Source organism: Cetorhinus maximus, chromosome 6 (genome assembly GCF_964194155.1).
Source record: "Cetorhinus maximus chromosome 6, sCetMax3.hap1.1, whole genome shotgun sequence".
NCBI classification, from domain to species: Eukaryota; Metazoa; Chordata; class Chondrichthyes; order Lamniformes; family Cetorhinidae; genus Cetorhinus; species Cetorhinus maximus.
This window is the reverse complement of record NC_135884.1, coordinates 63,493,286-63,509,261: the sequence shown is the minus strand read 5'-3', so window position 1 is coordinate 63,509,261 and position 15,976 is coordinate 63,493,286. Positions and strand designations below refer to the sequence as shown.

The 15,976-nt window shown below is 40.7% G+C and overlaps 1 protein-coding gene across 1 annotated transcript in view; it reads left to right on the top strand.

The window, feature by feature from the left end:
• Positions 1–15,976, top strand: part of itpr1b (inositol 1,4,5-trisphosphate receptor, type 1b) — a 490,770-nt gene that overhangs the window by 290,444 nt on the left and 184,350 nt on the right. Inside the window, exons 41-42 of the mRNA XM_078543785.1 lie at positions 4,014–4,146; positions 14,933–15,123. Of these exons, the coding sequence (XP_078399911.1) occupies positions 4,014–4,146; positions 14,933–15,123 (324 nt within the window). The remainder of the gene's footprint in view (positions 1–4,013; positions 4,147–14,932; positions 15,124–15,976) is intronic.

Genomic DNA, 15,976 nt, shown 5'->3' with positions numbered 1-15,976 from the left:
GAGAAGTCCAGTTTTTGCTCATTGATTTTTCCATCTCATTCAAGCCACTGTTCAAAGTGGCAAGTTGTAGGACATCGCAGGTACTGTGTACTGTTGTAGATTCTCCCCGTTTTCCTTCCCCACCCCTCCCTTTGTGGACAACTGTTTGACTCCAGCAAAAAGTTTTCCAGCTTCTTGTTTTGTCACTGCTTGTTAGATCTTTGTGCAATGTTATAACTTCTCTCATTGTTTCGTGCCCTTTTGTGTCAATTTTCGTGGCACGCCTTCTGCGAAACTCTCCAATGAGAAAGTCAAGGCCAGTGGTGACTTTTGATCAGTCCTTTATGGATCCATCTTGAATCTTGTAAAATGGATATGTTGACATTCACCCTTCCAGCTAAATATTTGAGACTTGGTATCTTTTGAATAATTTGGTTATTATTTGAATACTGCTGTGGCACAGGACCATATCCTGGACTTTCCGGTTGTCTTCAGGTGCCTCAACATTTGTTCTCACATTCCATTCCCATTCATAGTTTTTATCATAACAGTGCCACATATTTTCAGTTCTTATGGCATAGATTTCTCTGTTGATGGTCCTTATAAATGAAATATGGCAAGTGTCACAACCGGGGCTAGAACCCTTGGTGCAATCACATCTCTCCTGATCCCCCCCCTCATTAAAAGTAAGGAAAAGCTGGTTTCCTGACCTGTTGGATCCTATTCCAGTTGTCCCATTGGAGATTCCTTGTAGACATCTTGATTCATGTCACAGTTGATAGGTATTGGATCTGGCTTAGTTCTTGCTAGTTTTGCATCGGAGAGGAGCAACTTTGGCTTTACAGGGATTTTGCCCAATCAGGTGCGGGAGCCTTACTAGTATTGAGAAGTATTCCCTTTCTATACTAGCATAAACTTAACACAAGCTTAATTGCCAACATAAAGAATGGATTAGGATATGACATACCAGCTACCTGCATTTACTGGTAATTATAGCTGGTAGCCTGTTTTGGCCTCACTTGATCCTTGAATTTCATGGAAAGTTGAGTCGTTTTGTGTGCCTCTGGATTTCACCCTTGTTTTTCCAATTCTTGGTTGAGAGTGTGGTGCTACTTTCTTTCAGTTCTACCTGTAGAGTTTGAGTTTCAAGCACTGGTAGAATAACTTTTATTAAACGTTCCGGTAAGGCTGCCTAACAACATGAACAATATTCTGTAAACTGATGTGACTAAATGTCACCAGCCAATTTTTTGTTCAGATAAAGTTGGATATTTCTGTTGTTTGGAAGGACTTTGTGCTCTATTTAGATTGAAACAAGGATGTCAGCTGCTTTAGGCAGCTCTATATTTCCCTAGTCCCCATTATGTTGTTTATTTTTGAGATATGGGCATTATTGGCAAGGTTGACACTTTCTGCCCATCCCCTCTTGCCCTGAGAAGGTGGGAGATTGCCTTTTGAAACCACTATAGCTTGTGTTTTGTAGCGGTTTGGATAAAGTGACTTGCTAGGCTACTCCAGACAGCAGGTAAGAGTCAATGTTGTTGGGACTGGAGTCACAAGTGGGCCAGATCCAGGTAAGGGTGGAAGATTGCATTGATGAAACTTTGGGTTTTCAGCAACAATCTGACACCTCCTTGATTACTTTTACTGGTACCAGCTTTTCATTTTCAGATTTATGTTCTAACTGAATTGAAAGAACATCAGTGGGAACTGAACTCGCATTCTCTACGGTATAAGTTCATTAACATAAGCACTACGTTGCCTCCTGAAGGTAGTGAGGTGCGCTTTGGATACTCCTTTACAGCCGCTGCCAGCCCTATGAAACCACTTCAAAGTGGCTGTTCCTTATTGGTGAAGCCAGGCAGTGAGTGCCGTTGAATTTTGACAGTGGGAGTAACTTTATTCTCATCTAAGGTTTGCACATGAGTGCATTCTAGCAAGGATCACTTGACATAGTAGGGAATAATTGGAAAGCTAATTTTTGCAATGTGCTGCTACTTGCCCCTTTCCAATCTTCCCCCTCTGGCTCACTGTAGTAAACCTTAGCATCTCTGGCTAAGAACAGCACAGGCTAATAATTGAGCCTGAGAATTTCCTGGTTACTATTACTGAGCATCAAACCCCATGGTGCATTTACTCACTGAGCTGTCAAGAGAGAGACTTTTGATGATCATTTGGTATAGGAGCCAATTGTTAAACGTCAGCTTGAAGCTTGACGTTTTTTTAAATGAAACTTCTGATGCTGAGCCACCAGGAAAGGCTGAAGCACATTCATTACTTCATTAGCAAATATGCAAAGAATTTCTCTTGATGCCATCTGCAGGCAACTTTTATGGTTCTACAAAACATTGTAGTCTTGATATTACGATGAAAATCAAGCTCATTGTTGCAGCATTGCTCCAAGATGGACTGTAAATACCTGCTTTGTGTTTTATGATGGAAATAATACAAAGAGAAGATAAATGAAGAAGCATTTATTAACAATGATTATAGTCTTCCTCATTCTCATGGCTGGATCTCTTTTACTTACAACTTTCTTCAGTATTCTCTTGAAAGGTGTGTGCAGGGCTGTATGCTGAAACTCTTTGAACTTCAGTGTCCTCTTTAGCCATCCCTTTAATACTTGGCTCATTTCAGCTTGGTCTCTTCTATTACTGTTTCAATCCAAAGAACTGTGAGTGGACATCTTCCGTATGAACTTTTGTATCCGACATGGAGATCTAATGGTTTGCATGACTGGTGCAAGATTGAATGTCATCCTCTTCTTAGGACTGTGACATCTTTCTATAAATACAGTCACCCCAAACCCCTTAACAAAATGAACAAAACTCACCTTTAATGTAGGTGCTTCAAAGGAGCATTATCAAACAAAATTTGGCACCAAGCTGCAGAGAATTATGCAGGAGACCGAAAGATTGGTCAAAGAAGCAGGCTTTAAGAAGCAGCATTATGGAGGAGAGGACCATGAGGTAGAAGCATGTAGGCAAGGAACTCTACATTTTAGAGTCTCAGCAGCTGAAGGCATGACCATTAACAGTAAAATGAAGAAAATTGGGGGTGCATTAGAAGTCAGAATCGTAGGAATAGAGAGTCCTCAGAGGACTGAAGAGGTTACAGAGGGAGTGATGAGGCTATGAAGGGATTCGAACACCAAGGTAAGAATTTTAAAATTGATGGTTGCAGGACCAAGAACCAATGTAGGTTAGGGAGCACAGGGGATGATTGGTGAACAGGATTTTGTGTGAGTTAGAATATGGGCGGCAGAGTTTTGAATGAAACTCAAGTTTATGGAGGGTAGTAGATCGGAGGCCAGCCAGGAGACCGTTAGAAATGTTATCGATAGAGGTAGCAAAGAAGTTTTGGTCACAGGCTGCAAAGAGGTGAAGACGGGCAGTATTATGGAGGTGGAAATAAGAGGTTTCGGTGGTGGAGTGGGTATGGGGTTAGAAATCAAACTTGTCATCTCACTTTTCTTGTCCTGAAGAATATCTCCATAAACATTCTCTTGCTTTTCCATGCTAAGTTGGTGCACAAATTTGAAGTGGAAAACTTTTTGCCAGGCCCATTTTGGCAAATTCAAGAATAGGAATGTATCTCCCAAAGCACAATGCTTTATCTTGCCATCTATCATGCAGCAAAAAGAGGGCATATTGGAGGTGGGACAGGCATTGGCCTTGAATCTCAGTATCTGGCAGCCCTACATATGCTTCTGTCCAAGCCACCTGTGTTCTTGCCCACTCCCTGTCCCGAACAATACTCATGTTTTAATTTGGTTATTGCTGAGTCATCTTTTGTGGTTACATTGTCCAGGTAGAGGTGCTTCCCATCAATAGGCATGTAGATTTTGGGGAGATTTACTTTGTGTTCATCAAGAGCTCGAAGTGCTTCAGCATGTTGTCAAGTCATTCTAAACAATATGACTTCTTGCTAATGTTGGCTTTTCTTTTGTTGTAAATGGTTTACAATTACACCTGTTCACTCTCTCAAAGGTCTGTACTCACCGCTTGTCTAACACATTGTTTTGCCTTACGAAGGGTGAAGCTCTAAGGCAGATCTTGGTCAATCGTTACCATGGCAACGTCAGGTCAGTCAGTAGAAGAGACAGCCTGACTAATTTTCACAATGGTCCACTATCAGCAGGAGGGATCAACAAATCTCTTGAACGAGGTAAGATATTCCTTTTTGCCACAAATCCAGCCACCGCATGATACGAATCTTTGATGCTAGTTGCAGCATCTGTGGAGAGAGAATCTGAGCTAATGTTTCAAGTTAACGAACTGGAAGATATTAGAGATGAGCAACTTTTAAGCAAGTACAGAGACCAGGGAAAAGACCTAAAGGGAAAGATCAGAAATGGGGTGGAGAGCAAGAGTGATTAAATGATAAAAGTGATGATTGGTGCTTCCAATTTTGGGGCAGATTATAAAAGGGCCATTAGTATTTTTTAAACTGTACCAGGTTACACTTGGTGGCCAGTCTGTGGTATTAGATGACTGAATGCTTATGTGGCAGTCCAGGTACAATTAGAATGTAAAAGTAAAACTTAACATTGATTTAACATTGAGTTCAACAACTTCAGATCATGAACTCTGTCCTCCATCCTCACCCCTTTTGTTTTCCCCTTTTTTCAAAATTCGTTTTTATTTTTATTTTTTATCCAGTCATTTTTATTTCTATTTATTTTCATTTTTATTCATTGTTTAATCCCCATTTATCCTATTTTCGATCTTTTTTCCCACCATCGTCCCCTCCTGCCACCCCACCCCTACAAGGGCCATCTGTCACTTATTCGTGTTCTTTCCAGAGTGCTTACTCTTGTCCTGCGATTACCACATTCTGCTTTCTTACCTTAATGCCACCATCAGCACCTCCTTTAGCCAGTACCACTATCATCAACACTCCTTTGTCTTTTTGTTCATGACATCTTTGTCAATCTCTCCTTTGCCCCCACCTATCGCTGGCCTTCTATCCAGCTTCACCTGCTCCACTCCCCTTAAACAGTATAAATTTCATCACGTTTTTACTTCTCTTTAGCTCTGAAGAAGAGGCATATTGACTCGAAACGTTAACTCTGTTTCTCTCCCCACAGATGCTGTCAGACTTGCTGAGTTTTTCCAGCATTTTCTGTTTTTTTTTACAATTGGAATGTATTTGATGGCTACCTTAGACCTGCTTGTGAGATGTACATGAAACCTCAGTGAATTCAGCTTTGTTTTTTTTCCCAATGAGGACTGAGGGAATTTCTGCAACGAACTCTTGACAGCAGTGTTCAATCTAACTTTTCTGATTTGGAAAATCTTGGCTTATTTTAGTACAATTTGTCTGCACAGATATTGTAGCTCCCTTTCTGCCCCTGAATTTAATAATTTGATATGAATCTGCATGAAGTCCAAAAACAAGCAAAGTGCCTTGTACCAGTAGTGAAAGGATACTGAGCAACCTTTTTTTTTTAAATTGTTGAGAGATTGAGACTTCCGTCACTGCTGGTTTACGATGATCTCCCCTCTAAGCGTTGTATGTTCTGTTCTTATTAACACTGCTCCCATAAGTTAGAGATCCTCAAAGACGAGAGGTTAATGACGAATATCACATGCTTTCTTTTCTGTTTCGATAACTTCTGCTGAAACTTGGGTGTAGTTAACTAACACCCTGATATGGTTTGGCATCAATATGGCCAGAAAAGGTTGGAATCCCTAGCTCAAGCTTCTATATTACAGAGACAGTGGATGAATGCTTTGCACTTATTGAGCATAGGAGATCATTAAAGAAAGTACAATGGAATAACAGAGGTTGGAAACCAGCTGGGGAAGCCAGACCAACAGCGAGCTGCCTCTAAAATGTGCAGATAAGGCACATTTAACAGGCTTATTCCTCAGCACCAGTTATTGCCAACACCCTGTCATTTAATTGGATCCAGATAGCTATTTGGTAGCTGAAATAACACCAGATATCCTGCTGTTGGCTTTACAAATGTACTGCGCAAAGCTGAGGCCAAGTCAGTCTCTGCTCCTTGGTTTACCTCAGAAAACTGTGTACACATTTTTAAAATTACCACAGGGAAAAGTTGCCTCAGATTACAAATGTCACCAGTCTCTATGCTGTGCTTGACGTCCTGGCATGGACCTCCAAGTAATTAAAGGAGACCATCGCTGGGTTCAATAGCTTCTGCTGTGCCAGTAATCAGCAGCTGTCTTCGGTCAGGTTACCAGGGGAGTTCGCAAGGTCTTACTAATGGGGTACAAAAATAACTACAGTAACTTAAACCTTACTTGCATAGAATTACATTACATAGAACTTACCACACAGGAACAGGCCATTCGGTGCTCCACACAAGCTTCCTCCCACTCTGCTTCATTTAATCCCACTGACATAGCCTTCTATTCCTTTCTCCTTCATGTACTTATCTAGCTTCCACTTAAATGTATCCACGCTATTCAACTCAAACACTCCTTGTGGTAGCATTAAACTGATTCCAAGACTGGACGAGTTCCGAACTGAGTAGCAAACCATTTGGCCTTTTGGATGTTGAGTTTTCTTGTATTTATTCTCTGACCTGAATTTGTGATTTCTTAGGTCAAAAATGAAGCACGATGCCCATAATCAAAGAAAAAAGTGATCCAATCTGATAATATTGGAAGGAGCAAACAAAATACATTAAATGTTTACAATTGTCCCAAAAAATCTAACATTAATATGAATTGGTGCATCTGTAAGTGTTTCTTCAACATCATCTTCCTGCACCCACCCAGACCTGATGGAGCTTGTCCCGGTTCCATATCACAGAGGAGGCATTGAGCAAGCAGCTACTGGGTGCATCAACTTCTCTTACTGTTACGTTTTGAGAGGCAAAGACAGACACTTATTGTTTACTCAAATAGACAAATGCTGAAGGTGCGCTGTAACTCCAGCCCACTCATTTTTACTCCATTAGTAGGCCTCTTGTAACTTGAACTAAGCTGCTGATTAACGACATAACAGAAGTTATTAAATCCATCAATGGTCCTTTTCAATTGCTTAGAGATCCTACCAGTGTTCAACTGCAGCACGGAGAGTAGTGACATTTATAATCTGAGAGCAGGTGATGTGCGCGCTACATTGAAAGGCAAAAGTGATAAATGTGTCACACCAGAGCTGCAATATGCTGGCATTGGCATTCTTGACTTTTACCAGATTTAACCCTAATCTTAGGAGTTGTCTTTTGGATGGTAGTCATCAGGTTAACACTAAAATCAGAGAGCTTAGAAATAATTCTTGTGAATAGTTTGCTTAGGATGGGATATTGTAAAAATGGTAGGCTAGCACAAGTCTAGTGCATGTCTCCAATAGGTGAATCCTCCTTTAGAGAATGGTCATTAAGAAGTAATAATTGAACCCTGGTTGAAATGAATGCATTTAATGCAGGAAGGAAATGTATTGCAAAGTGATTGAAGAACTTGCACAAACTTTTCTGCTTGTATTAGTGCCTGGAGAAAATCTATTTAAACATGTTTCATGTTAGCTGTAACACAAACATATGTCTGTTACAAGAAAAGAGTTGACGTTTCGAGTCCTCATGACCCTTCAGCAGAACTCAGTTCAGTTCTGCTGAAGGGTCATGAGGACTCGAAACGTCAACTCTTTTCTTCTCCACCAATGCTGCCAGACCTGCTGAGTTTTTCCAGGTAATTCTGTTTTTGTTTTGGATTTCCACCATCCGCAGTAGTTTTTTGTTTTTATGTCTGTTACAAGGCCTTGAGAGAAACTGGTCAGTTTAACTGAGGGGCGGGGGGTTAACCCACCAAGATAAAGTTTGATGCAAATTGTGTGCAATATTTATGGCAATAGGTGGTAAATGCTCAGGGATATACATGAATGACTTGGGGTACAGGACACAATTTTGAAATTTGCAGGTGGCATGAAACTTGGAAGTTTAAACAGTGAGGAAGATGTTCATAGACTTCAAGAGGACATAAGCTGGTGGAATGGGCAGACATAATGCAATTGAAATTCAACACAAAATATGTGGTGATAGACCCTGCTAAGGAAGAGTGAGGGGCAGCAACAGTGCAACTAAGTGCAACAATTTGAAGTGGGTGCAAGAGCAGAGAGACCTGGGGTACTTAGGCACAAATCTCTGAGAATGGCAGGACAGGTTAACAAAGCATATGGGATCCCAGGCTTTGAGTAGAGGTAAAGAGTAGAAAAGTCAGGAAGCGATGCTGAACCTGTATAAAACACTAGTTCAGCCCAGCTGGGGTATTATGTCCAATTGTGGGCACCACACTTTAGAAAGGACATGGAGGTTTTGGAGAGGGTGCAGAAGAGGTTTACTAGCATGGTTCTAGGGATGAGGAATTACAGCTATGTGGATAAACTGGAGAAGTTAAAATTATTCTCCTTCAATCGGAGAAGGCATAGAGGAGATTTGATAGAGGAATTTAAAACAGCAATTGTTTGGATAGAGTAATTAAAGAGAAATTGTTTCCAATGGCTGAAAGGTCAATAACTAGAGGGCATAGATGTGAAGTGATTGGCAAAAGAACCAGAAGTGATGTGACAATTTTTTTTTAAGCGATGAGTGGTTAGAATTTGGAAAGCACTGCCAGCTAGGGTAGTGGCGAAGATTCAGTAGTGGCTTTCAGAAGGGAATTAGCCACATATTTAAAGGATTAAAAAATTGCAGGGGCATGGGGAATGAGTGGGAGGAGCAATGAACTGGAATGTTCTTTGAAAGAGCTGGCTCAGACTTGGTGGACTTCATGTGCTGTTCTACTGCACGATTCCGTGAAATACACTACCAAGGGATGCTCAAAGTGGTGTGTGGAATGATACTCATGCCAATTGTGTTCTGAAGGTTTAATGGAGGGTAGAATTTGAATAGATCTCAATTAATATAAGGACCAGCGCTGGTTCTACATTCTCAGCCAGGTTCTCCGAGGCATGTAGGGGTAAAGTGATTGAATAATTCCTCCTGTGCATTGCTCGAATACACCTTTGGACGTTGAGCCAAGAAGCAGCATTGGCGATACCTGTGATGATGTCTACTCACTGGATCTTCCCCAGGATAGTGTGTTTGCTAACTTGAAGGGGCAATGGGGAAAATGGTGCAAAGTTAAAGAGTGTTTTCCCCCAGAACCTGTAGAACTCCTTTATTGGAATTCAGACTCCTGGAACAACCTCTGTGCAATCAGCTCATGCTGGTCTGTTACTTGCATTGCACAAATGTTTGAGAGTATTTATACAGACATGGTGATGAAACACAGTCAAATGACTCCATGGAAATAATTGGCAGACATCCAAGGGTTCTTTCATGGGAAAATATTAGGCAGTTCACTTATTCTACGAACTTTGAAGTAATAGTAATGTGTAAGCATGAGTTGAAGAGCTTGTTTGTAGGTGGAATGTAATGGGAGGAGTGGTGAAAGAATTAAAGCTGGGAATTTGTGGCACATTCTTGGTAATTATAATCAAACTAGATACCCATCTGTGTTTCACTGTTATTTACTGATGCACCCATTCTATGTGATGGCACTAGCTGGTTTGCATCTGAAATAGTAAGCTGCTGCAACCCAACATTGTAAGGAAACTTGGCCATTTGGCAGATCAATTCATGAACTAATTATCAGTGGGTAAATTGTCAATCGCTAATTGGGAGAACAAACTTTATCAAAACTGATGAGTTCCTCTGTTTTCTGGGGGAAATTAAGAAGTGGGGGCAGAATTAAAATTAGACCCAAGCCATTTAGGAGTGAAACCAAGAGGTACTTCAGACACAGGCTCATGCTAATTTGGAACTCTACCCCTCACTCATCCTCCCAACTGGAACAATTGTAATTCTCAAGATTCAGATCAAAAGATTTTTATTAAGTTACCTAGGGGTATGGAGCAAAGGCTGAGGGTCCAAACTTGTTCCTATTAATGTTCCTAACTTAAGGCTATTAAAAACTGTATTGAAAAAAAAGTTTAATGTATTGCTATTGTGCATACAGTGGCATTTCTGATGCGGGGGTGTGGTTCAAAGAATCTCTTGTGCATACTCTAAGTAGGGTTTGGACATAAAACTGTTGTTTGTTCTTATACATGCACACTCCCAAGAATTACAGGGATATTATACCTGCAAAGTCTTAGAACATGTCTTTCTGATGCCACGCAAGAATTTTTTCAACCAGCATGCAGACTCTTTGACTTTTCAGAGTTTAATTACCATATCTGTTTCTCCCTTTTTAAAAAGTTTCCCACTTAACTCCTAGGACATATTTTCTTAATTTTTGTATAGCACTTGAGCAAGGTATGACCTTACTTTGTATCTGCTTATTAGTTAAACTCAAATTACTGTTTTGCCTCCATCCCCCCACACCCTGAGGGATTTTGAAGTTAGTTGAGCCTTTCATAAAGTTCTTCTGTCGTTAACCCCGTAGTTGTTGTCCCAATTCAGCTTCAGGCTTCCCTCCGTTGTTGATGGCCCACATGGGTTAATTTCTCCTAGAGAACAAGGAACTGCTCAGATGCCAAGCCCCATGCTAAAAGAACGAATAAATGCCAGGAACGAATAAATGCCAGAAACAGTTCCTCAGTGGGTTTCAACAGATTGAAGTGCACACTGAGTTAGTTTCTGTGTCGTTACCACAGCCAAAATGCAGTTAACAGATGTTTATATCTCTGTTTTGTGGATGTCAATCATTCAGGACTAACCTTCACTGCCCACCGGTCCCTCTGGCTTTTTTATTCCATATGGGTGTAGTTCTAATGAGTCTTGCTATATGTTACCTCCAAGGAAATGGGTTAAAACCCCTGCCAATGCTTCAACTATGGAAATTGCATTGGCTTCTGTATCAACTAATGTACTTTGGTTCCACCCTGTTAAATCTTTATTTAGCCTTCTGAGCTTATAGTTAAGTCCAGTAATAACTCATTGAAAAATGAATGGTAAAATTGAGGTTCACGCCAAAAAATAATTGGAAATGCCAATGTTGATGCACTGCAGTTCTGGTGTGATGTATGCAGCTTCTTATTCTATTTGGCACAGGGAAAGCAACCTTTCCTTCGTAGTGGTGGGCAGCATCAATATAGAGCCCTCCTTAGTCCCTGCATAGACAACTGAGTTAAGTTCTATGACAAAGGATATGCTGAAGATGGCAAGCCGATGCACACCAGCTTCTTTCTGCATTATATGATGGTGCTTATAAGGTTTAATTATTTGAAGTATCTTCAAAATGATACGGGAGCTAAATGAGTTAAAGGATAAGGACTGGTTGCATACAGACGAGATTGGGCTAGTGCTTCCATGAGCGTAGAAGATTGAGCAGACCTCTAATTGAGGTGTTGAAGATGATTAAAGAATTTAATATGATAGGTCTGGAAAGCTATTTCATTTGGCAGGGGAGTTCAAAACTAGTGGCATAATCTTAAAATTGGAGCTAGACCATGTCAGGAAGCACTTGATCACACAAAAGGAAGTGGGAATCTGAAGTTCTGTCCATTTTTTTAAAAAAAACTGTTGAAGCTGGGGGTCAGTTGAAAATGTAAAAATTGGGATTGATAGATTTTAGTCAGCATTTTAAGGAATATGGAATCAAAGCAGGTGAATGGAGTTGAGGTACAGATCAGCCATGATTAAATTGAATGGTGCAACAGACTGAATGGGCTGAATGTCCTCCAGCTATTCCCATGGGCTGAATGGCCTCCTGCAAGTTCCTATGATCCTATTTTATTCTGACTAAAAGTTACTTTAGAAACATAGAAACTAGGAGCAGGAGTAGGCCATTTGGCCCCTCGAGCCTGCTCCGCCATTCAATATGATCATGGCTGATCCTCTATCTTAACACCATATTCCTGCTTTCCCTCCATACCCCTTGATGCCCCTAATATCCAAAAAATTATCAATTTCTTTCTTGAATATACTCAGTGACCTGGCCCCCACAGGCTTCTGTGGTAGAGAATTCCACAGGTTAACCACCCTCTGAGTGAAGAAATTTTTCCTCATCTCATTCCTAAATGGCCTGTCCCGTATCCTGGAACTGTGGCCCCTGGTTCTAGACTCCCAAACAGAGGAAACATCCTCCCTGCATCTAGCCCTTCTAGCCCTGTTAGAATTTTATACGTTTCAATCAGGTACCCTCTCATTCTTCTAAACTCTAGTGAATACAGGCCCAGTTGAACCAATCTCTCCTTGTATGACAGTTCTGCCATCCCCAGCATCAGCCTAGTGAACCTTCGCTGCACCATCTCTTTGGCAAGTATATCCTTTCTTAGGTAGGGAGACCAAAACATGCAATACTCCAGGTGTGATCTCACCAAGGCCTTGTATAACTGCAGTAAGACATCCCTACTTCTGAACTCAAATCCTCTTTTAATGAAGACCAACATACCATTTGCCTTCCTAGTTGCTTACTGCACCTGCCTGTTTACTTTCATTGACTGCTTTACAAGGGCACCCAGATCCCTTTGTACATCCACATTTCCCAATATATCAGTATTTAAATAATACTCTGCCTTTCACACCAAAGTGTATAACTTCACGTTTATCCACGTTATACTGCATCTGCCATATTTTTTGCCCACGCACACAACTTGTCTAAATTGCCCTGAAGCCTCCTTGCATCCTCCTCACAACTCTTAACCCCGCCTAGGTTTGAGTCGTCAGCAAACTTGGAAATATTGCACTAAGATAAAAGCATAATGCTGCGGATGCTGGAAATCTGAACCAAAAAACAGAAAATGCTGAAGAGTCATACGGACTTGAAACGTTAACTTTTTTTTTCTCTCCACAAATGCTGTTAGACCAGCTGAGTTTTTCAGCATTTTCTGTTTTTGTGTTGGAAATATTGCATTTGGTTCCCTCATCCAAGTCACTTATATATATCGTGAATAGCCGGGGCCCAAGCACTGATCCCTGCGGTACACCACGAGTCGCCGCCTGCCACCCGGATAAAGACCCATTTATCCCCACCTCTGTTTCCGGTCTGTCAACCAATTCTCAACCCATGCCATTATATTACCCCCAATCCCATGTGCTTTAATTTTGCCCATTAGTCTATTATGAGGGACCTTGTCAAAAGCCTTCTTGAAATCCAATGCACCACATCCACTGGTTCTCCCTTATCTATTCTACTAGTTACATCCTCAAAAAACTCCAGTAGATTAGTTAAGCATGATTTCCCTTTTATAAAGCCATGCTGACTTTGTCTAATCCCATTAATGCTTTCCAAGTGTTCTGTCACCACGTCTTTTAGAATAGACTCTAGCATTTTCCCCACTACTGATGTTAGGCTAACTGGCCTGTAATTCTCTGTTTTTACTCTCCCTCCTTTTTTAAATAGTGGGGTTACATTTGCCACCCTCCAATCTGTAGGAACTGCTCCAGAGTCTATAGAATTTTGGAAGATGACCACCAATGCTTTGGGTTTAAATTAAGCTTAATTAGCAAAGCTTTTATTTCTTATTTGTTACTTTTGATCTGCTTACAACTGATTTTACCCTTTATATTGTATCTTGATTTTGTTTTAAACAATCAGAATTGGAGATGGTGAGAAGATTGAAAGCCCCAAGAGCAAAGACCAGTAAACTTAAGCCATCCATATCTGCTTGCATTAGCTGAGACTTCAGCTTTTGATCTTGACTTAATGTATTGCACTTTGCCTTGTTTCAGTCTAAACCAACATCTGAGGGGATGGTCAAGGCCTGGAGGCTAGGCCCACAAAGCCTGGTGAGGTGTATTGTTCACCGCTTTCTTATCTTTCTGAAATTCTGGTCAAACCCTTATTTACACTGATATTTGGTTGTAGTCCTCATACTGGTTTACTAGTGTTGTCTTTGTGACAGAATATTTTTTAACTTGGCCTTCACCCCTTGAAATCTCACTTTCCCAACCCCACCTCATAATGTCCAATGTTGGTCACCTCAGTCTGTGAAGGCAGACCTCATAGTTCTTCATGCTAAACTGCTGACCAGAATTTGAGTGAGAATCTGTCTGACAAATGACCATACCTGGTTTTTCTTGCTGGCTAACCTCAAATTAATGCCTTGGAGCTTGAGAAAGAGAAAACGCTACCAGCACAAGGTTACCATTATTAATGGACACCGTTGTGACACTTTGGTTAGGCTCAGCTAAATACTGCAAGTCCAGGATAGGTAACATAGCATTGTTGGCAAATGTTAGGAAGAAAACGTACTGTGGGCGATTGTAGAAGTTCAGCAGGACCTGGGCAATAAAGAGGCAGTATTTAGAAAGTTCTGGATGGTATTTTTAGCTTTTCTGTGGAGTATTTCACATGTTTGCCAAATGCTGCTTTGATCTGTTGATCAAGGATTGACAACTTGGAAATCCATCTGGAATTTGAGTCAACAAGACCCGTTTCTGGAGGTTTGCCCTCCTTAGAGCATTTAGTTGTTCAGGGTAGTGAATGAAGGAAAAATTTACTGATCTTAGAAGTTTTTCCATTTCCTTCAAGGCAGGTGATTCTCCTGATATCAGAATGTCATACCGATGTCTTCTCCATTTGCTGTGAGCTTCTGTTGAAATTGCTGCTGTAAAATTTTTCATGCGTCCCTTTCATTTCTTTCCTTTTTCTTTGTAAACACAGCCTTATGCATTTTCTATAAGGCTTTGGATGAATTTATGGAATATTCCAAGGGCAGTACCAGCATAACATATATGTATAGAATAGTTATGTGATTGGTATTAAAAAGCATTCATAGATATTGTCTAAATTTGACTAAAAGATATTGGCTAGTTGCACAACTCCCTGTGGTGACTTAGAATATTCTTATGACATGTGCAGCCGGTAGCAACAACTGAAGAAGATCTTATTGCAGTGGATCGTTGTAAATGCATTTCAGAAAAGAAATGTTAAAACTTACTGATGTCCCAGAGTATGTAGTAACTCAGAAGGCCATTTGTTGTATTTGTGTTGTTGTGTAGCAAATATATCAGTTTTCTCTTGTGCAGGGTTTTTAAGACTTATATATATTTCAGGAAGTGGTGCAGGACCTGGTACATTGAGCCGAGGTGAGATGAGCCTAGCAGAAGTGCAATGTCACTTGGACAAAGAAGGAGCATCTGACCTAGTCATAGACCTCATAATGAATGCAACCAGTGACCGGGTCTTCCATGAAAGTATCCTACTTGCAATAGCTCTGCTGGAAGGGGGCAACACTACAATTCAGGTATGTATAATGGTGAACAGAATTACCTTAATCTTGACCGCTGTGGCCTTGTAATTAAGTGCATTATGAATTATACTATGTGATGGTTCAATTTTCATTCTAGTGTTCAAATTCCTCAATGAAATCACTCCTCCCTTTCTCTGTAACCTACTCCAGCCCTACAACAGTCAGAGATCTCTGCCCTCTTCCCACTTTGGCCTTTTTGTTAATCCCTGATTTCCTTCACCCCACCATGGATAGCCATGCCTTCAGCTACCTAGACCCCAAGGTCTATAATTCCCTCTCCAAACCTCTCCACGCTTCTACCTATCTCTCCTATGAGCGCTATTTAACACACATTCCTTTAACCAAGCTTCTAGTTTTAATATTTCTTTGTGTGGCTGGTCCTCCGATTTGTCTGCTAAAGCTTCTGTGGAGTGCCTTCAAACATTTTGCCATGTTAAAGGTGTTATATAAATGCAAACTGTTGATTGATTGGACAGTTGCATCATTTCCTAATTGTCTGTTAGTATTTTGAATGTTTTGTTTTTATTTGAATAATTGTATTCCCCAGTTTAAACACCAATATCTTGAATTAGTGGGAATGTGTAGTTCGGATGTCTGTATGTTTAAATATCGGGGTAAGTAGGGGGTGGTGGGGAAGCATGATTCCTGTGTGTTTTTCATCACCATGTGTAATGCTGTGCAAATTAGTTACTGCAACACCAAACGTTTACTGATCTGCATCTGCAAAATCTGCTAAAGCTATATTCAGAATGAGTTGCTGGGGAAAATTCCAGGGAATTGTTGTCTAGCTCACAAATAATCCCCATCAACAACCTATATGAATGACTTAGATGAAGGGACAGACTGT